The sequence below is a fragment of the Pocillopora verrucosa genome, chromosome 6 (genome assembly GCF_036669915.1).
Source record: "Pocillopora verrucosa isolate sample1 chromosome 6, ASM3666991v2, whole genome shotgun sequence".
Taxonomy (NCBI): domain Eukaryota; kingdom Metazoa; phylum Cnidaria; class Anthozoa; order Scleractinia; family Pocilloporidae; genus Pocillopora; species Pocillopora verrucosa.
The window spans coordinates 365640-385207 of record NC_089317.1 but is presented as its reverse complement, the minus strand read 5'-3'; the positions used below and the strand labels follow the sequence as shown (position 1 = coordinate 385207).

General features: G+C 36.2%; 2 protein-coding genes across 3 annotated transcripts; both read left to right on the top strand.

Moving 5' to 3' along the window:
- On the top strand, positions 1-8557 carry LOC131792275 (uncharacterized). The gene is made up of 12 exons (XM_059109654.2): positions 1-102; positions 179-334; positions 1848-1946; positions 2733-2891; positions 3673-4005; positions 4216-4262; positions 4713-4823; positions 5277-5448; positions 5889-5988; positions 6159-6274; positions 6758-6889; positions 7189-8557. The coding sequence occupies exons 1-12, from the start codon at positions 1-3 to the stop codon at positions 7309-7311; spliced, it is 1650 nt and encodes a 549-aa protein (XP_058965637.2). The 3' UTR covers positions 7312-8557.
- Positions 8558-9532: 975 nt separating this feature from the next.
- On the top strand, positions 9533-19533 carry LOC131792227 (uncharacterized). 2 transcript variants are annotated; one of them, XM_066167915.1, is made up of 12 exons: positions 9537-9551; positions 9682-9790; positions 10904-11011; positions 11622-11789; positions 12623-13021; positions 13845-13891; positions 13985-14095; positions 14626-14797; positions 15725-15824; positions 16732-16847; positions 17573-17704; positions 18509-19533. In XM_066167915.1, the coding sequence occupies exons 1-12, from the start codon at positions 9547-9549 to the stop codon at positions 18629-18631; spliced, it is 1590 nt and encodes a 529-aa protein (XP_066024012.1). In that variant the 5' UTR covers positions 9537-9546; the 3' UTR covers positions 18632-19533. The 2 variants fall into 2 exon arrangements, with proteins under 2 accessions (XP_058965588.1, XP_066024012.1); XM_059109605.2 differs by having other exon boundaries at positions 9533-9790; positions 18509-19532.
- Positions 19534-19568: the final 35 nt, after the last annotated feature.

Genomic DNA, 19568 nt, shown 5'->3' with positions numbered 1-19568 from the left:
ATGCAAGACAAACAAGTGTACTTGTCGTCTCAGGAGATGTCAGCTGAGCACAGGAGAGCTCAGGGTGACAGTTGGGACGCAGTTTACAGCAACACAACTCTGGTAATTTGGAGCTTTTATTACTGTCAAGGGCAGCAAAATTCTTGCTCATGAGATAATATTTTCTGTTGTGCGGCAGAGGTCAGCGCTACGAAGACTTTTACCCCGTACAATGCTTGCAGGGCGAAACGGAAGCATGAATAGCTCAACCGAAGGAAAACTTGAAGGATTGAATGAATTGGAGGATACTGTGGGATCATCTTTTACTGATATCTGGGACAACACAAGCGTCGAGGTTAGAATGTAATTGCTTTGATTAAACTTTATATGAATATACGCATTCTGGCCCAAAGAATCAGATCATTTGTTCGGATGAAAGGTCAGTTTCGTTTTGAGCATCGCGTGCACGTCGCTGTCAAATTGCATTACTTCGGAATTGTTACATAATTTGCCTATAACTTCTGTAGTGAAAGTAAATTAAGGGTTTTCTATATCTTTCGAGAACATACGTGAGTTGTTTTTAGTTTAATATTACACAATCTCTCTCGCGAAGTTAAACTTTAATTTTATATGTTATCAAATGAGGAAAGGTGCTTCTGTCTTCCCCATTTGTAATTTTTTCCAAGTCGTGACGCGTTCCTGATCCGAACATTGCTTATTTACGAGTTTGAACAAAGCTTTTCTAGCTTGGTTAACAGTTCACAAATGTCTTAAATTTTCAGCCAAGTAATTGCCACATAACATGTTATCTTTCATAAATTTGACCACTTTATTATTGTTATTTTAAATCATCATGATGGTTTTTTGATGGTTACGATACGATTGGCTTATTTTTTCGGGTTTATTGGGATAAAATAGTCTCAGCAGAGAAACGGTTATTATGATGCCAACAAAAATTTCTTAACACAAAGTAGGGGTCTATATCCACTCCATTTTGGAAACAGTTATTACTCACAAATACTTTCATTGTTGATGAAAGAGGGGGGGGGGTCAGATACTTCCTCAACCCCTCCTCCCTTTTGTTATGTCCTTGATGGGGGGACACCCCTTCTAACTACGCAGAAAAGGTCTCAATATGACCTCCTGCAAGCAAGGTACTCTTAGTTGAAGCACCACATTATGCATGTCCTAGAGCTGGATCATACATGTTAGCCTTGAACTCTCATGAGTGATTAAGACAGAATTTCTCCTTACAATATCAATACAATATCAAGTAGAAAAGCGATGAGAATAAAGAAAAAAAATCAATCAGGGGATTATAAGTTGATCCAATTCCAAATTCTCCAGACTAACATCACAAGAACTGTATGACAGACAGTAAGGAGAATTACTGATGAGATCTTGGGAGTTAAAGGGTTAAAACAACACCTATGTCCCCAAGTATAGCAGTGATCCTTGCAGGTGAGTTCCAACTTAACCCTTTAGCTCTCAGAAGTGATTAACATGTAATTTCTCCCTGTAATATTCACACACTATCCAGCAAACTGGTAACGAGAGTACTCAAACTCATCAAGTTGAAGTTATTCTTTTAATCAAACATCAAATTCTCATAACCAATTTACAAGGAAATGTGAAGCAGTTACAGGGAGAATTAACATCCAGATCTTGGGAGTTAAAAGGCTCAAGCAATTGGAGAAAAGAAGCCTGAAACAAATTTAGGCTTCAATGAGATTTGAACCTGTGTCTCCCTTATTCTAGTTGGGCAAGAGATACTACTTGAGTAAATGTGGTATTTAATAAAAGATTATGAGTGATATCTCCAATGTTATATTATTGTTAGTAATATTTGTTAACTGACTTTGTTACAGATCAGAGATCAAGACAAAGGAGACTTCAATGCTACAACAAGCTTGTTGCTAACTTGTAAAAGCCAGGTTATTTATCCTTATTTCTACATCCTCTCCTTGGTAAGTTTAGATTCCAAGAGTAACTCATTAGTCATATACAGACGAATAACAGGGGTGAGTTTCTTAAGAAACTGTTGTGCTACATCAGTGGGAGAGTTTAACAAGGTGATTTAGTATTATGAGCTTAGGTGATAAATAATTGTAAAGTGGCCTTCATAAACAATTTAGAAGTTGACGTTTTGAGCATTAGCCCTTTCTTGTTCTGCTCTCACAAAGGGCTAACACTCAAAATGTCAGCTTTGAGTCTCTTTATGTTGGCCAATTTATGTTGTCAACTCAGTTGATTATACTAAATTACCCACTTATACGCAGAGCAAAAGTCCTTGTCATTTAATCATCTGCACTAGGGCAGCATAAAGCATTTTGGTAACAGCTTGGACTTAAGAACCTTGTAATGGCCTTGCTCATCTAAGGGTCACTGTGGAAGAGCATGGGAGCACAGAAGCTAAATGTTTGAGGGTTATTCCTCATGGGGACTCCAATTTTTTTCTTCATCCCACGCCTGTGAAAAGATGAAAATCATCTATCTTTAACTTGTTTCTTGTAGTTCATAACTTTTGGTTTAAGCCACTGCACCTTGACATCAGTGTAGTAGATTTTATCAAACAATCAACAGCTTCTTTAGTCAGTGATCATTTCCTTTAGTATCCTGACCTTAATGTGTGATTCAGGAATGATATTTTAAGAAGAAATTAGATGTTAATCAGTCTTAGGGGTCAAACAGTTAATTCCTTTCCCCTTGATTTAGAGTTGATACTAGTGACTGTCATTTTCTTTATTTTTCAGGTTGCCTGGCGACCATTTAATATTCAATCCTTTCGTTACCAAGGATGTTCAATGCGGAAATTCTTGAACATTATATACACACTGATTATTTTTGTCCTGATTATCTTCAGCTATGTGTCAAGCATATTAGCTTGTCAAGCCAGGCTGGATATACCTTTGGTATGCAGCTTGTAGACTTATTAACTCTTATCAACCCCATTTACCCCCGAGGTTTCAATAGTAACTCTCCTTATTGTCTGTCATACAATTCTTGTAATGTTACTTTGGAGAATTTGGTCTTGGATCAACCAATAATCCCCTGATTGATATTTTTCTTTATTCTCATCACTTGTCTGCATGATATTGTATTGATATTGTAAGGAGAAATTCTGTCTTGGTCACTCATGGGAGTTAAAGGGTTAACATCAGTATGCATATTCTTCATACTGTTCTCTTTAAATTTCCTTTGGTGCTGACAAGGAGAATTTTGTAAATAATCAAAAGCCTCTCTAGTCAGTGATTATTTCTTCTATACTCGTGACCCTACTGTTTGATTTGGGGGTGATATTGTAAGGAGAAATTAGATGCTAGTCACTCTAAGGGGTCAAATAGTTAATACTTGTGGGGTTAATTTGTGACGTTTATACACATTGAAAAAGTATTGTTGTTTTGTGAACACATTCTTAAGTAAAAATGGATTCAGTGGATGCATACAATTCATTGTGTAGTGTTTCACTCCTAAGATCTCTTTTAGTAATTGTCCTTACTGTCTTTTATTCAATTATTATGATTTAAGTGTAGAGAACATGGTATTGGATCAACTAGTATTCCCCTAACTGATGTTTTTCTTTAATCTCATTACTTATCTGCTTGATTTGTATTGATACTGTAAGGAGAAATTCTGTCTTGGTCACTCAATCACATTTGATTGTGACATTTCTCTCTGTTTATATCATTCCAGACACCAGCAACAAAACTACCAACTTCTCACCATGGCAACATTAGCACAGCGCCAACAATGCCAACAACAAACCACACAAATAAAACATCAACCACACTCACTAACCCACTGACAGGGATTAATTCTTCAACATACACAAGCAAACCTCCAGGTGTACCATTCTATACCTTGGCCACAGCAGCACCAGCCACTTGGGACCCAGCAGTCATGGAGTGTACTCATATATTTAGCACATACGTGGTACCAGATATTCTTCACTTTCTAGCATTTTTGATCGGATTCTACATGTTTAGGATTCAAGAGAGTGAGGGCCTCCATGCACTGATAGAAAAGGTATGCTTTAAAATGTTACAGTTTTAAGTGTCATGATAGATTTTACATTATCAGTGGTCACCTTCTTGAGTGGCAAAGTTTTATGACGAGGGCATTTTTCTTGAGATTCATTTTAGTAGTCAACTTACCAACAAAATTATTAATCTTTAGCCCCTCTGGTTTCATTGTAGTGAAACCTTCCCCTCAACTTGATCATTTAATTTTTCTCAGGTTTTTTTGCTTACTTCAGTTCCCAGAAGAATCACCTCAAGGCTGCGGTATGTGCTGTTTCTCCTACACACATAAGTTTTGATCTGTGTGTATGTATATTTAGTGAATTATGCAGTTGTGTTTAGAATTCTCCCTGCTTTAATTCTGTGAAACAATTTGGATTTTTATTTTATCAGTCCTCAATGATTAATAGCCAAAGAGAAGCAAAATCTGGTTTTAAGGGTTTTAAATCAGGAAAAATATTAGAGCACAACAATGCTTTGAAACAAATTGTTAAATATTCCACAAAGTCATTTCTAACTCCAAATTACCTCTCCTTGATTAAAAGTCCCCAGACCTTATTTAAAATATTTTTTTTTCTCACAAAGCCTAAGACAACTAAATTTTGCCTTTTGGCAACCTATAACTTTGCTTTTATGAAAATTTTTGAGAGCTGACTAACCCAGCTTAGTTTTCAGGCAGAAAGCATTTAATGGTCAGTTTTGTTCCTTTGACAGGTTTTTCCTTTTTGGTGGTTTTTTCATAGTGTTCCTGGGCATCTGTAATTTTATTTTGTTTTGTTTTGCCTACCATTTGGAGTCAGTCACAGGATTCATAAACAACTTAAGGTAAGGCAGCCAAGTCACACACTGCGATTAAATTTTAAAAGATTTTTAAATTACCTTATTAGAGAGGGAAGCTTGACAGAAAGGGGTTCATAAGAGAGGGGACTAGATGGAAAGGGGACATACTAGAGAGGAGAACTTATTAGGGAGGGGGCTCCTTAGAGAGAGGGGCTTAGAGAGAGGGTCTTATTAGTATTTGGTCTTATTAGAGCATTTGTGTTCAGATAGTATAGGGCTATGATGCTAAACAGGCCCATTATACCAAAAATTGTGTTACTGATTTTGATATTCATTTGTATCAATTAGCAGTTCAGGGATTTAGACATGAAATTAAGTTATTTGCCAGACATCCCTCTTTGCTTGACCCATTTTATCTTGTTGGGGAAAAATCTTTTCCTAGTTTATGTCCTTCATAGGTTACAATTTGTAACTGAAGCTTATTTTTTCTCTCTTTAGAGCTCAGTGGATAGCAGCAGTTGTAATGGGACTGGGCAGACTTGTAGAGTTATGTGTCAGCGTTGTTACTATTGTAAATTACTGTGCACAGTGTGAATTGTTGATTTTTTATATTCGTGAAATCACATTGCGCATGGAAGAGAAAACCAAAGATCTTGACAGCATAATGAAGGTAATGGTGTAGTTAAATATTCTGGCCTTTACCCCCTCCCATTATAAAAATTGTGTGGTGGACAGTAAGGAGAAGTACAAATTTGATCTGGAAGGTAAAGGGTTAATTGACTTTAGGGCTTTTTTCCTTTTATTTTTGGATGGAAGAGTAGGAAGACTGGAACCAAGAACATGATTTACGGTGGGGGGTGGGATGGTGATAATTTGATACAGGGTTATAACAGGGGAGGGGTACTAGATATATTTGATAGTATAAGTGTCAGTCTCAGCAGAGTATATTATTATAAGATGATTGTCTGTTATGTCAACTTTTCCCAAATTTGGTTGAAGTTTCAAAATTGTCAATGAAAATATGGAAGGTGATCATCCATTTGCAGGATCTATCTGATCTCTCTCTCACTAACCCAATTGTACTTGTCTTTCATTTTATTTTTGCATTAGGACATTCTTGAAGTAAAGAAAAATCTCTCCAGAGTGAATGGATTTATATCAGTGATTGCAACTCTTATAATATTTAGTTACTTTGAACTTTCTGTGATAGGTAATTAATGATTAACACAAATTTTTACCTAAAGTTTTAAAGTTTGAAAAATTTTTGGATTTTATGATAGTACATCATAATTTTTATTCTTGTCTGCAAGGTTGTCTCAAAGCCTTAGGACTTGCTGTAAATATTAAAACTAAATCTTGGTAATTTGGATTTCTTTTCAGGGTTTTGTAACTTATCACTTCAGATTAAAAAATTAAAAGTAGAAAAGAGCAAACTGATGTACAGAATCTTTAAACCGCTGATAAGTTTTGTCATCATCATTTTCCCTATAACTATCGTAAGTAGCTTAAACCCATTATTTTAGTTTGATGTACATTCACTGTTTCTATATGGATGTGGTCTCTCTTCTTTCCTTGTTTTTTTCACCTTTCTATTTTTTTTTTTTTCATTTTTCTGATAATCTCTTTGACCCCTATGCATAAGTAGCTTCCAATTTCTCCTTACAATATCATCCCTGAATTACACATTTAGGCCACATGTATAAAGGAAATGATCACCAGCTAAAGAAGCTCTTGTTTGTTGAACAAACTGTCCCTTCAACAACTTAGAAGATGTATAGAGAACAATTGGAGAATATGCATATTGATGTTGGGGTGTAAAGGGTTGATATAAAGAACGTTTTACACAAGTAGAAATGTCATTGTTGTTGTTGTTGCTGTCCTTGCTAAGCTAACTTTAAAATCTGCCTTCACACTAAATGTTCCATATTCTCAAAGTGTATATGATTATGTTATATACTGGTTATTCTTTGTCTTTCAAGGCTGCTCGTTTGACTTCAGCTGCTCGTAAACTTAAACAGAATAGTTTGCAGATCAGAGTGTTTGGATATCCTTCTGCTTCTCAACTGGATTTGGATTCATTTGTATTGTTTACACACAGTGCTGAAATTAAGGTAACTTAAGTATCTTGATTAAGGACAGCTTGTTTCACAAGGATGGTGGAGTAGGGGGGGGGACTCTTGGGGAAGATAGGGTTCAGCTCCCTTTCCCTTCCCCCCCCCCCCCACATTTCATTGAAAGTTTCTTTGGCCCATGGGTCTATTGCCATACTTATGGATCATACATCCATAAAGCATGTTGTGACGTGTTTGCACTACAAACTGTTTTAACAGGAGGGAAGATTTCAACTTTAGTTAACTTAATAACCGCATTCAAGGTATTGGCAAAGGATAATTGTCTCTTCATCTCCCAGGCCAAGCTGCTGTTTATGCCAGTTCAATTCTCTTTTCTGTCTGGTGTTGTGGCAGTAGTGGTGTTTGTACTCCTACTCATGTTACAGTTGGGCATTATTGCTGGCAAGAATAAATACCTTTGAGAGGAGGACCCCATTGTGAAGAGGACCCTTATGTGAAGAGGACCCTGATATGAACAAGACCCTGATGTGAACAGGACCTTGATGTGAACAGGACCTTGATGTGACACTTATTTGTGCCCCTAGCAGAGAGGATCAAAAAGACTACCTACAGTTTATCTAAAGAAGTAAACCTAAGCAAATGGCTTGGATAACAGTGGGTGATCAGCATTTATGACATCCTTTGTGCTTCATTCATCTTTTCTGTCTTAATTAATTTATCAATTATATTAATTGATTTTCAAGCAAAAACCTGTAAGGGTAAGATATCTGAAAAATAATATCTTAGAATGAAGTATTCAAATTTCTGCCATATCTACCCTTTGTTGAGCATTCTCTTGTGAGAGAAACTTTTTTTACGTTAAAAGAGCTGTGTTCCTGGTTCACTTTAATTTTGCTTTTTGTATGAAAATTTCCTTTGAATTTTTTCTCAATGAAAAAAGAAAAAAAAACAGGTTTTCTGATAAATTACTGCATAGACCAATGTCAAATATTGAAGTAGATATGCAAGTAACAATTTTCTGGAAAAAAGAAGTTTCATTTGTTGCATTTGGTATCCAGCAAGTTATTAGCAAATGTACTCCATGTTGCTGCAGGTCTTTTCAGGAATAGATCACAGATAACATCAAAATGTAGTTAAAACAACAAAGTAGCACATGAGGCACAGCCGAGTGTGTCACTGATGCTTTTGTCCTCTTCAACAGATCATGAGTAAGAACCGATCAAAAAATGAGTGAATATTTTAGCTTATCATATAATGAATAATAAGAGCAATTGAAGAAATGACTGATGTAAAAATCCATTTGCTAGTCTTCAGCATATAATTTGAATACTGTCAATGACAAATGTTGCAGATATGTTTTTATATATCTGCATTATAAGTGTCCCTCTTTCTCATGAAGATTACTTTGACAGTAGTATATTGAACAAAGTATGATAACTTGATTATCTATTTGTGAAGAAGAATCCATTGTGAACAAGACGTGCTTACTAGTGATGTAAGATTTATCGTTCACAAAGAAATTCTCTTTAAATATTGTTTACAAAGATTACCGGTATCTGTAATATGTAATAATTATTGAAACTGTAATAATTGTAATATCTGTAATAATTATTCTAAACTGTACAAAATTTGAAGATTGTTATAATTACTACCATTGTAATAATTAACAAATTTTCCGAACTCGTAAAGCAATGTGAAATATAAGAATATTTCTAGATGACAATGTACTCGATAGGTGTTGAAATGTTTTATGTAAAGTCTGATTTGAAATGCGGAGCAACTACACATTATAGGGCCACAGATGTCCATCTTGTCGGTGTGCTAAAACAAGGACCTTCCATGGACATCAGAGCGCGCTAAAATTAGTTCCATTCCTGTTTCGATTGCCGTGCGCTTTTCCAAAACGTCTCTGCTCCTTTTTGTTGTGATCTTGGCCGAGACAAGTTTGTATCATGTTACGTCAGAATGAACCACGACAGGATGGGTCTTGTCGCTCCAAAGCTGACCTTTTCATGTGAAATTAACATAGTCTTACGTCCACCCCTCCATTCCCCGTCCGCTGCCGTTTTGTTTCGGACGCCTTCGTCCTATTCCAGACAGTTTGGTCGGAAGTACTGACTCAGTTGAGTCGTTCGCCGAGTCGTATCTTCGTTAGTTTTTAACAAATTGCCCTTAGACTAGGAAATTTATCTAATTTTACATAACTCTCTCCAACAATGCGAACTATACCATGTCAAACGTTGAAAAGAACTCTGTTACAGGCGGCTTTTTCTCCTCATATTTGCCTCCGAGTGAGAAAGAAATGTTGATTTCCGGGTGTTGCTAGATGTCACGCAATCGTGCGCAACCACTTCCAGTTGTAATAGGTTGACAATGAGGAAAACAGTCCCAAGAGTTACGTTTTCTTTTTCTATTTTGTCTTGATTGTGCATCTTGAAATAAGAATTGAAGACTTATTGCATATATGGCGTTATATCTTTCCTTTATGGGCTATATTTATGGGCTGAGGATTGAACTCATGATACATTTATGTAAAGAATTGAAAAAACTATACTGTAGGAATTGGTGTGCGCCATCTTTTTTCCGAGAAACGAGTGTTACTTTTCTAAGACAGCATCGTCACTCACATGACTCTCTCATCAGGTGTCATGTGAACTGGAAACAGGTCAGTAAGTCAACAGTTTGTCCACATCCAGATGATGTAATGTAATGGGCTAGTGAAAAGTGTTTTCAATTGACGTTTACCTAGTCGCTGCAGAGCAAAGAATTGCTCTGGTTTGATTCGTTTTCTTCATTGCTTTTTTTTTTTTTTTACGACAAACAATGCACAGAAATCGCGACGACAGATTAAACGAGCTGGAAGATGCTGGTACGGTTACTGTTTCTAGCCGCTATGGTGGATCATCATTCACAGACATCTGGGACAGTACAAACATTGAGGTGAGAATAGCGGTTTGATTGTGACCCCATGGCTTTTAAGGAAGTTCTTTTGTTTAATAGAACTGAGTTTAGAGGGCTTGTGCAGCTATGCACGTCAAAAAAGGAAGAACAATATCGTAACGTCATGTTTTTGAATGAGATTTTTGTGATAAATCTGTAAACTGACGTCACTTTGTTTCGTAGTTTCGTGGAAATGTCGAAAAGGAAGTTCGCTCTCTTTTATTAAAATTTTAGAAGAGTATTAAAATCAGTTTAGTCAGTAAGACGCTGTATATTTCGGGGGAAAAAACGGAATTTTCTGTTAACCGTTTAACTCCCAAGATCTGATTGCTAATTCTCCCCTCTAGCTGCTACACATTTCCTTACAAATCAGATCGAGATAACAAACTCTACCCGATAAGTTTGAATCTTCTCATCACCTGTTTGCTGGATAATGTATGGATAATTTAGGGAGAAGTTACGTGTTTATCACTTCTGGGAGTTAAAGGGTGAAAATATTATTATAATATAAACAGTGATTCTCCTGTTCAGTTGTCCTTGATGAGATGAAATAAAAAAGTTAAAAAATCCTGAAGAAACTAACACTAGGCCTTCATCAGAGATTCTATTAAGTAAAAGAAATTGAACTTTTTGAGGCTTGTCTCATAAGATGAGGTTCAAGTTCTTATGAGGCGAGTGCAGCCCTAAGCTACTGACCACACCCTATTCCTTCATCCAGTCCCTGGGTAACCAACCCTGATTCATGCTTTGAATCTAAGGAATTTTCATCAGGTTACCCCATCATATCCCCTTGGTGCAATAGAAAATTAGACTAATGCTATGAATACAGGTCACATTATCCTAATGCACAGTCACCCCAATTCAATTATTGCCTCCTGAGTGAGTTGGGTTGCCACTTAGGTGTTGTCATGTGACTCCAACCAGAGTACTGGTATTCTTCTCCTACCACAATAATTTATGAGAACTTGAAGAGCAAGCTTGGTCATTAGCTTGTGGGTAACTAAAATTGACTTGATTTAATGTGATGCATTGAAGAAGTAATGTTAGTACCAAATGTAAAAAAGTGCTCAGGTTTTCCTTGTTTGTGATGTTTATAAAATGTCTTTACTGCAGATCAGGGACCAAAGTGCTCTTCAAGAAGACAACAGCAGCTCAACAGCCAGCCTTTTGCTTAAATGTAAACGTCAGGTTATCTACCCTTATCTCTATATTCTATGCTTGGTAAGTTTGGAAAACAGTTGTACAAAATATTGTCAGCATTTCTTGCGGAACTCAGAAAACCATGGACACTGCAAAGGCCCTTGAGATGTGATTTACTAGGGGAAAATAAAACCATGCTTGAGAAATTTTCATAATAAACATATTGTTAATCAGTATCTGGTTTTCTTACAGACATCCAGATCTCCCTTATGGTTGGTCATAACACAGTAAACATATTTTAACCCTTTAACTCCCAGATCAATTTTTTTATTCTCCTTACTGTCAACCATACAATTCTTATAATGTTAATTCAGAGAATTTAGTATTGGATCAACTAATTATCCCCAAACTGATATTTTTCTTTATTCTCATCACTTATTTGGTTGATATTTTATTGGTATTGTAAGGAGAAACTCTGTTTTGGTCACTCATGGGAGTTAAAGGGTTAGCAGTATATTTTTGACAGTTATTAAAAAACCTTTCTGTATTGTGCTGCAACATTTTTTGTTATGATTGTAATATTGTATTGCTTCCAGCATACAATGCAAATTATCCAACACATTTTACATGTAAGTTAATAATTTGAACATTTACTTTGATTTCTTAAAAATGAATCAATTATATTTCTCAGGTTGCTTGGCGACCATTTGGCTCTCGCTCAATGGCTTATCGTCAAAGATGTTCATTCTGGAAAGTGGTTAACATTTTCTACACATTTTTGTTTTTTTGCTTGATCATCTTTACCTATGCCTCACATCTTATATCCTGCAACCTTGGGCTAGATGTCAGTAGCAATAAGGTACATTAATTCTGTGTATTTGAAGTAAAAAAAATGTTTACCTTACATGCTCTGTCAGTCCCCCCCCCCCCCCACCCCCTCTCTCTGTAATATGCACTCTGTCTATAGCTTTAACTCTCTAAAAATCTCCCTCCTTCAAAGAAAAATTCTATCCATAGTATTGTTGGGTTAGAGTTTACAAGATACTAGCTAATGTTTATGAAGCTTTTTAAAATACCATAATTGTGAATATTGTTAGTTTTCAACCAAAGAAGTATGTTCTGTGCTTTCCCTTTGGTGCAAATACCAAAGCTATCTGTTAATCAAGAATGGACCCATGAGTTTCCTTTGTGGGCATTAAGGACCTTGATATTATGCAATTACTGGATGAGGTTGAGCATAATATCATGAATTATCAATGCTGAGGTCTGAGTAATATCTGATTAGGCTGAGGCAAATAACACAGACACAAGATTTGATAATTCATGATATCATGTGAAAACCAAAAATCAATAATTGTTTTGTTATACATTTTTAAACAATCTGCAAAAGAAGACACTTTCCTCTGAGTTTGCAAAAGTTGAAGAGCACTACACAGACAAGGGGCTTGAAAACTAGGCAGACTTTCAACTCAACATGATAACCCAATATCTGCAACAGATATTGGGTTATCATATCAACTTCACATGCTATTGTATATTGACTGTATGCTCTTGACCAATCAGAGTTTTCATAGTAAGTCTAATGCATGATAAGATCAAACAAAATATGACAAGCTTGCACATGTCACCAAACTAAAGTCATCAATATGTTGGATAAGATTTTTTTGTCTTCTCTCAATGTGTGTAATGTAGACCTCCAAGGTTCCAGAAACATCTCAAGGCACCAAGCAATCACAGCATGACCAGAGAAGCTTGATAAAACCTGACGGAAATTCCTTTGGTGGAACAAAAGCAACGCACACTTTCTCTCTGGACCTAAACAGAATAAATAAGAATCTTATGGTTCAAAGTGGTGTTACTTCCCAAACTATGGGGAAGAACATTAGCTCTTCAGTTTTTCCTTCAGTTACCAATGTTTTTATTCAGGCAACTTCAAAGTCAGGTGATTGGAAACCAGCTGCTTTCAAAAAATGTAAACATTTACTAACAGAGTATGTGATGCCACATCTCCTCCACTTCATGGCAGTTTTGACTGGGTTTTACTTGTTTAGAATTCAAGACAACGAGGATCTCAGTGCTTTGGTAGAAAAGGTATAAGGTAGCATAAAAATATTTAACATTCCCAACATTTTATAGGCTCAACTTAAACAGGTCCACAATTCAGGCAAAAGTGAGGAATGTGATGGAGCAGGGGGAGCAGGGCTCCAGTTGGGGGAGGGGGAGAGGGAATACTTAGTAATGGGCTAATGTAGATGTGCCACTGCATGGATGGGGTCATATTTTCACAACTGGATTGACTATGATGGGGTTGCATTTATATAGTTACTAGAATGGGGTGGCACATTTTTGGGATTTTGGGATAAGAAAATTCTGGTATAAAGGGATTTGAAAATGGGAAGATTTCCTGGTAAAAGTTGCTACTGTATTACCAAATATGACTAAAATGTGGTCTATAGTTGGCCAAAGAATAGACAATAAATTGGCTCAAGTATCCCCCTTCCCCCTTTCCCCTTCCCCCTTTCCCCTTGCCCCTTCCCCTATTCCCCCTTCCCCCTTCCCCCTTCCCCTATTCCCCCTTCCCCCTTCCCCCTTCCCCCTTCCCCCTTCCCCCTTCCCCCTTCCCCCTTCCCCCTCCCCCCCTTCTGAACTTTGATTTGTAGAAATTACTCATTTGTCTCTATACTGGGAGGGAAAAGTTTAATTTAGGATGTTCATTATGGATCAGAGATTTATGAATTTTCCAGCTACGAAGCAGAACCTCCCTTCTTGATGAACTGCAGGCTCTATGCAGAAGGAACTGCAAGAGTGAGTCTTGTGATAAACACATCAGGCCCCGGCCCCCAGTAGTCTAACAAATAACCTTAGAAGTATTGTTAAGGATGTTTTTATTAATTATTTTGTTTCCTTTCCCAAGGTTTTTTTGCTTAGTTCCATTCCTAGGAAGATTGTTTCAAGGTTAAGGTAATTTGTGCAATAGATTTTGCAAATGCATGATGTTATATTTTTTATTTGAAAAATTATGAGTAAATTAAGACTTTTATTTCATTTTTGCAGAATTTTTTTCTTGAGCTTGGTGATGTTGGCAATTGCTGATAGTGCCGTTGAAATGTTGTTTCTTCATGTCTTTAAGAAAACCTCAGTGACAGGATTCAGTCTCAATTCAAGGTTAGTCTGGCTTAAAATTAAATAACTGTAATTTATGGCAATTTACTTGCACAATATTCACTTGATGCTGCATGCCACTTTAAAAGGGAAACTTGTAATCTTAGGTAAATATGCCCCTTTGTCATGTCACCCCAAGTCATGTGGCCTCCTGGCTAAGTGATTTGCCCCCTTAAAAAAAAAATGGGAAATTGCTCATTACATCACTTTTAGACGTAAGGGTATCAAAGAGTATCAGTGGTTTGCAATAGTCAAACTCAGTGGTAATTAATCACAATAGTAAAAGACTTGTTTAAGTCCACATTGAGCTGACCAAAACAGTGAAAAATGTCCAACTCCTGCCTCAGGCTTTACCATAAGTTTTGACTTATTAAATAAGAATTTAAACGCAAAAAAATAAAAAAATGGAAGAAATAAAGAGATCGATTTTACTGCAATACAGGCCAAAATTAGCAAGCACTAAGTATTCTTAGTTGAAATTTTGTTAGTATGGTAATAAGCGATGAAAGATGTCTTTATTTTTTTCCTGATAGTGGCCAGCGGATAGCAGTTTCATTCATTGTACTTGGCTTTTTTGTGGAGGCCTTTGTTTCCATAGTGACACTCATGAGTTACTGTGCTCAGTGTGAATTGTTGACCTTTTATCTCCACGAGATTTGTCAGAGAATGGAGGAAAAAACCAAAGATCTCTCTGCTTTAATGAAAGTAATCACAGCTTTGTGGAATATTCTTGAGACATGACTTTTTAAACAATGAATCCCACCCCAAAAAAATTATAATGAGATTAGGCTTCAATACTTTTTCAAAGTTTTATTTCAGCCTCTGAAATCACCCCACCTCTCCCACCAACCCCTGTCAATTTTGAGTTAACCCTTTCACTCCCAATTATCTCATTCATAATTTAGTAATTCTCCTTACTGTCTGCCATACAATTCTTAGTTTGTTAGTTTGGAAAATTTGGTATTGGATCAACTGATAATCCCCTAATTTATATTTTTCTTTATCCTCATCACTTGATTGCTTGATATTGTAATGATATTGCAAGGAGAAATTTTGTCTTGATCACTCATGGTAGTAAAAGGGTTAAATTGAAAATGAAGGTTGCAATTAAATAGACATGAACCTACTTCTCAATTAAAGTTTTAAATGGTAATTTTTTGAACATGTGAACAGAAGTGGAATCAGAATTTTAGTTAATGGCTTAAATCAGTGGACTTACTCATATCCTTTTGTTGCAAAACCCATGGTTTCTCTTAACCTGTGAAAACTCTGAAAAAAAACTGCCTTCCTTCCCTTAATCAGACACCAATGTGCATTTTCCAGGACATATATATTTACTTATGTCTTTGGAAAGAATCTTTAACACCAGTTATTGACAGCTTGGTTACATGCATACGTAAAAATCATCTGTACTTGCAAAACCTTGAAGGCCCTTCTTTTTAATCAAATCACTCAGAATTATGAAGCAGTCAGGGACGAATAGAGTATGGCTTGCAATCATATCCCTACCCTTAATTTTCCTTAATTTTATTACAGATCTATTCCTCTTGTTTTCCTTGAAAGAAAATGTAAAAAATATCTCAAATTCAATTGAGCATTATAACATCCTCAGCTTGCATGTTTTTGTTTTAGGACGTAATGGATGTAAAGAAAAACCTCAACAATATGAATGGAAAAATATCCATAATTGCAAGTCTAATTGTGCTCTGCTACCTTAAAATTACTGTGGCAGGTAATCATTGATAATTGTAGGGTGTTTATTTCTGCTTATCATTATGAAGTTTGATTCAAGCTTTGAATTCAATAATAAGGTTCTTGTGTGAAGGCATTCTAGAGGAAGAACAGGATGCCCAAGCTTCCAAATGAGCCTCTGTAAATATGCAAATATATTGCACAATGGGCAAAATGGAAGGATTTACCTGGGCTTAAACAGTTGCCATAAACATACTCCCTAACAAATCCTCATGTCTTGTCCATTGCATAGCATAAACATATTTGCATATTTATGGAACCTCATTTTGTAAGCCTGGGCTACCTGTGGAGGAGGAAGGAATTGTTGAAGCTATTTGCAATAGGGCAAGGCAAACTTAGGGGAACCGATAGAGGCGCTGCCAAAGAAGATGAAATTTCCAAGTGGCATAGTCTCAGATTTTCATGTGTAAAGATATATACTGTTAGCAAGATGACCTGTACTATCACAGCTCTAACCCTTTAACATCCAGAAATGATTAAGATGTAACTTCTCCCTTCAATATCCATACATTATTCAGCAAACAGGTAATGAGAATACTCAAACTTTCTAGGTAGAAGTTGTTATCTTGATCTAGCACCAAATTCTTGTAATCAATTTACAAGGAAATGTGCAGCAGCTAGAGGGGAGAATTAACAATCAGATCTTGGGAGTAAAAGGGTAAAATGATCTCTGTATCAAACTAATGCTCAAATATGAAGCACAAATCCTTGCCTGGTGTGTGATTAAGTTCAAATTAAATATAAGTTGTTCCACAAAGGCTTTGTTTGCTGATGCACTAACAGGGTACTAAATAAAATGTGTAAAGAGATATTCCAATCAAATAACACATATTATATCACCAACATTAGCATGATTAACAAATTTCTGTGCTATTTTACTCTTGCAGAGGTGATCAACATGATGACCTACATTAAGAATGACACACTCAGTGCCATTACGTTGCTTTACAGATTGTTAGCTCCACTCTTGTCCTTCTCTTTTATAATGATTCCCTTTATAGTGGTGAGTACTTTTAAAGCATTTGGTATGTAAACAAAGATTCATCTCATCCTGTCTCAGCTGACTGTTGAACCCATGCTGACAAGTGAACTAATCATTAATCAATCCCTAGAAATACATCACACTTCCAACTGCACATTTCAAAAATATGGTCTTATATTGAGGCTGAAGATATCTTGTGAGATATATCATCACTTGGTCAAAAAACAAGCCTGGTGACACCATTATGGGGAAAAAAGAGAAGAAAGAAAAACATTGTAAAATACATTGGGCATCTTCTTTTTATATGAAAAAAAAAGGGTGAAGTCTGTACTCAAACCAAGTGGCTCAACCAGCTAGGACTTATCCTGCTTTCCTTAGCATAAAGTAGCTAAGAGTATCACTACTCCCCCCTGGATGGGATGTTAGTCCATTGCAAGGTCCCCCCCCCCCCCACCCCAGAATTTCATCAGGCTTCCTTTACAAATTGCCAGTCACCACTCATACTCCTGGAAGTAGAGAAGCACTGTCAGAGGAAATGTTTTGCCCAAGAACACAACGCATTGACCCAGGCGAGACTCCAACCCAGACCTCTCAATAAGGAGTCAAATACCTTAACCATCAGACCATCACATCTCTCACAACTTTTTTTTTTTCTTTTTTTTATATAGCTGATATAAAATTCTTCACTTGGGGCCCATGAAGAGTGTGAGTTGGTTTTGATTTTTTTAAAACTTCTTTATTTGCAGGCTGCTCGCTTTAGTGCAGTGGCACAGAAGTTTAAACAGCAAAGCCTGAATGTCAGAGTGTTTGGATATCCTTCAGCCACACAGCTGGACCAGGACTCTTTCATTTTGTTTACCCAAGGTGTAGAAATGAAGGTTAGTTTGGTCCTACAAAAAATTTGTTTCTTGGGGGAAGGGGGAGGGGGAGGGTGGATCACTAGCAGGAGTTGATAGGTTTGTGGTTTGTAAATTAGTGAATTCAGCCTTAAAAATCGCATGGATGGTAGATTTTTATAAAAAATTAAGCAGCTTAGCAAATTTTAAAAATGTGTACAAATACTATCCAACTAAGAGAGGGATTTCTGCATCAGATTGTTAATCTTTGTATTTTTTCAGCAATCCTCCCCTTTGCCCAATATATGACAAGCTGAACATACTTATATACACTCATAAAGTGATGGAGTTCCAGATGTGAACAAAAACTTTTTGACTAGACTAGGGCGGAACAGTTTATGGTTATCTGATAGGTTTCAATGTCCCCATGTTGAAAATTTCTTATGGCCCTTTATGTCATGCAGGTATTAATCAAATTTTCCACATAGCACTTTCTGGAATTTATTTCCAGGGTTAGGTTTTTTTGGTCTGATCATTTAAACAAAGTTTAGTCATTTTTCAACAAAACCGCCTCCAAAACAATCCTCCATCAATCTAGCCATGCCTATTCATTTTTTTGAACAGTGTCAAGGGGGCCAAAAGCTAACAGTGGCAGGACATCTATTTAATTAAATCAACCCTCTTATGAAGAAAGCCTGAGGCCCACTGATTGTAAAACCGCAGTTTGCGTTTAGTGATTTATCAACTCACAAGGAAACATCAGATAGTAGCAACTTTATAAAGATTGTTCAAGAGAATCCAGGTTTTTTAAAATCTTTAATCATATATCATTGTTTCCTTCACTAGGCCAAACTGATGTTGATGCCAATTCATGGCTCTTATGTCTCTGCTACTGTGATACTGATAATGTTTGGGCTCCTGGTATTGATCCAATCACATATCATATCTACTAATATTAGATACCTTTGAGAAGTGGGCATAAGTTGTTATATTCTGCCACCCTTAATAACCTCCCAAGGGAACTAATAGGGTTCAATGAAATACTTACAGGTTTAAAAGAGAATGAAAATTGAGGAGCTGCAGTGAAATGGTTGAATATTGTTTCCATGGGTTAGAATTACTTCATTTTGTTTGGCTTTTTTTTCCATAAACTGAATTGTAGGTTTAAAATAATTGTTTGTTGTTACAGAACAATTAAGTAAAGCTGGTTTCTGTTTATAATAACACACTTTTCTTTTTATACTGAAATATCCTCTTGTTTTCTACTTTTTTCAAAACAATTATTTTTGTTGATGGAATTATAGAACATTTTACAGTGTGTACTGGAAGGATAGGCTATTTAATTTGACTGATTGAAATGGGGCAAGCCTAAATTTTAAAAAGAGTGGTCATTGAATATAATTATTAATCATCTTTCATTGAAAAAGACCCAAAGGATGATTAAGTGGTATTCCTTTTCCAAGGGTCCATTAGTATGGAGTTTTAACTTCCCGAAGAGATTCCACATCCTTTTAGTAATAAATCACAGATGTCAAAATGTGTTAGAACAAATATGTGGCAGACAAGGTAGAGCTGAGTATGTCATTAATGGTCTTACCACATTTGACAACTTCTAGTGATCAAGTTCTGTACACAACCATAGAAACAAGGAGGTAACACAGAATTTACTTGTTTTATATGATTAAAAGGCAAAATATTGTTTATAGTGCTGTCACCTATGCATCTATCCACTAATCTACAAAGAAGAACCAGTCAAGATGCATGTATGATTCAGCTTACGATATAATGCTAACTTAATTGTGGTATAATTGTAAATGGGATTGTAAATAAATTTTAACAAAAGGTAGAGAAATAAAATGTTGATGCAGAATACATTGTGAGAAGTTCAACACTTAACAATTGGTTC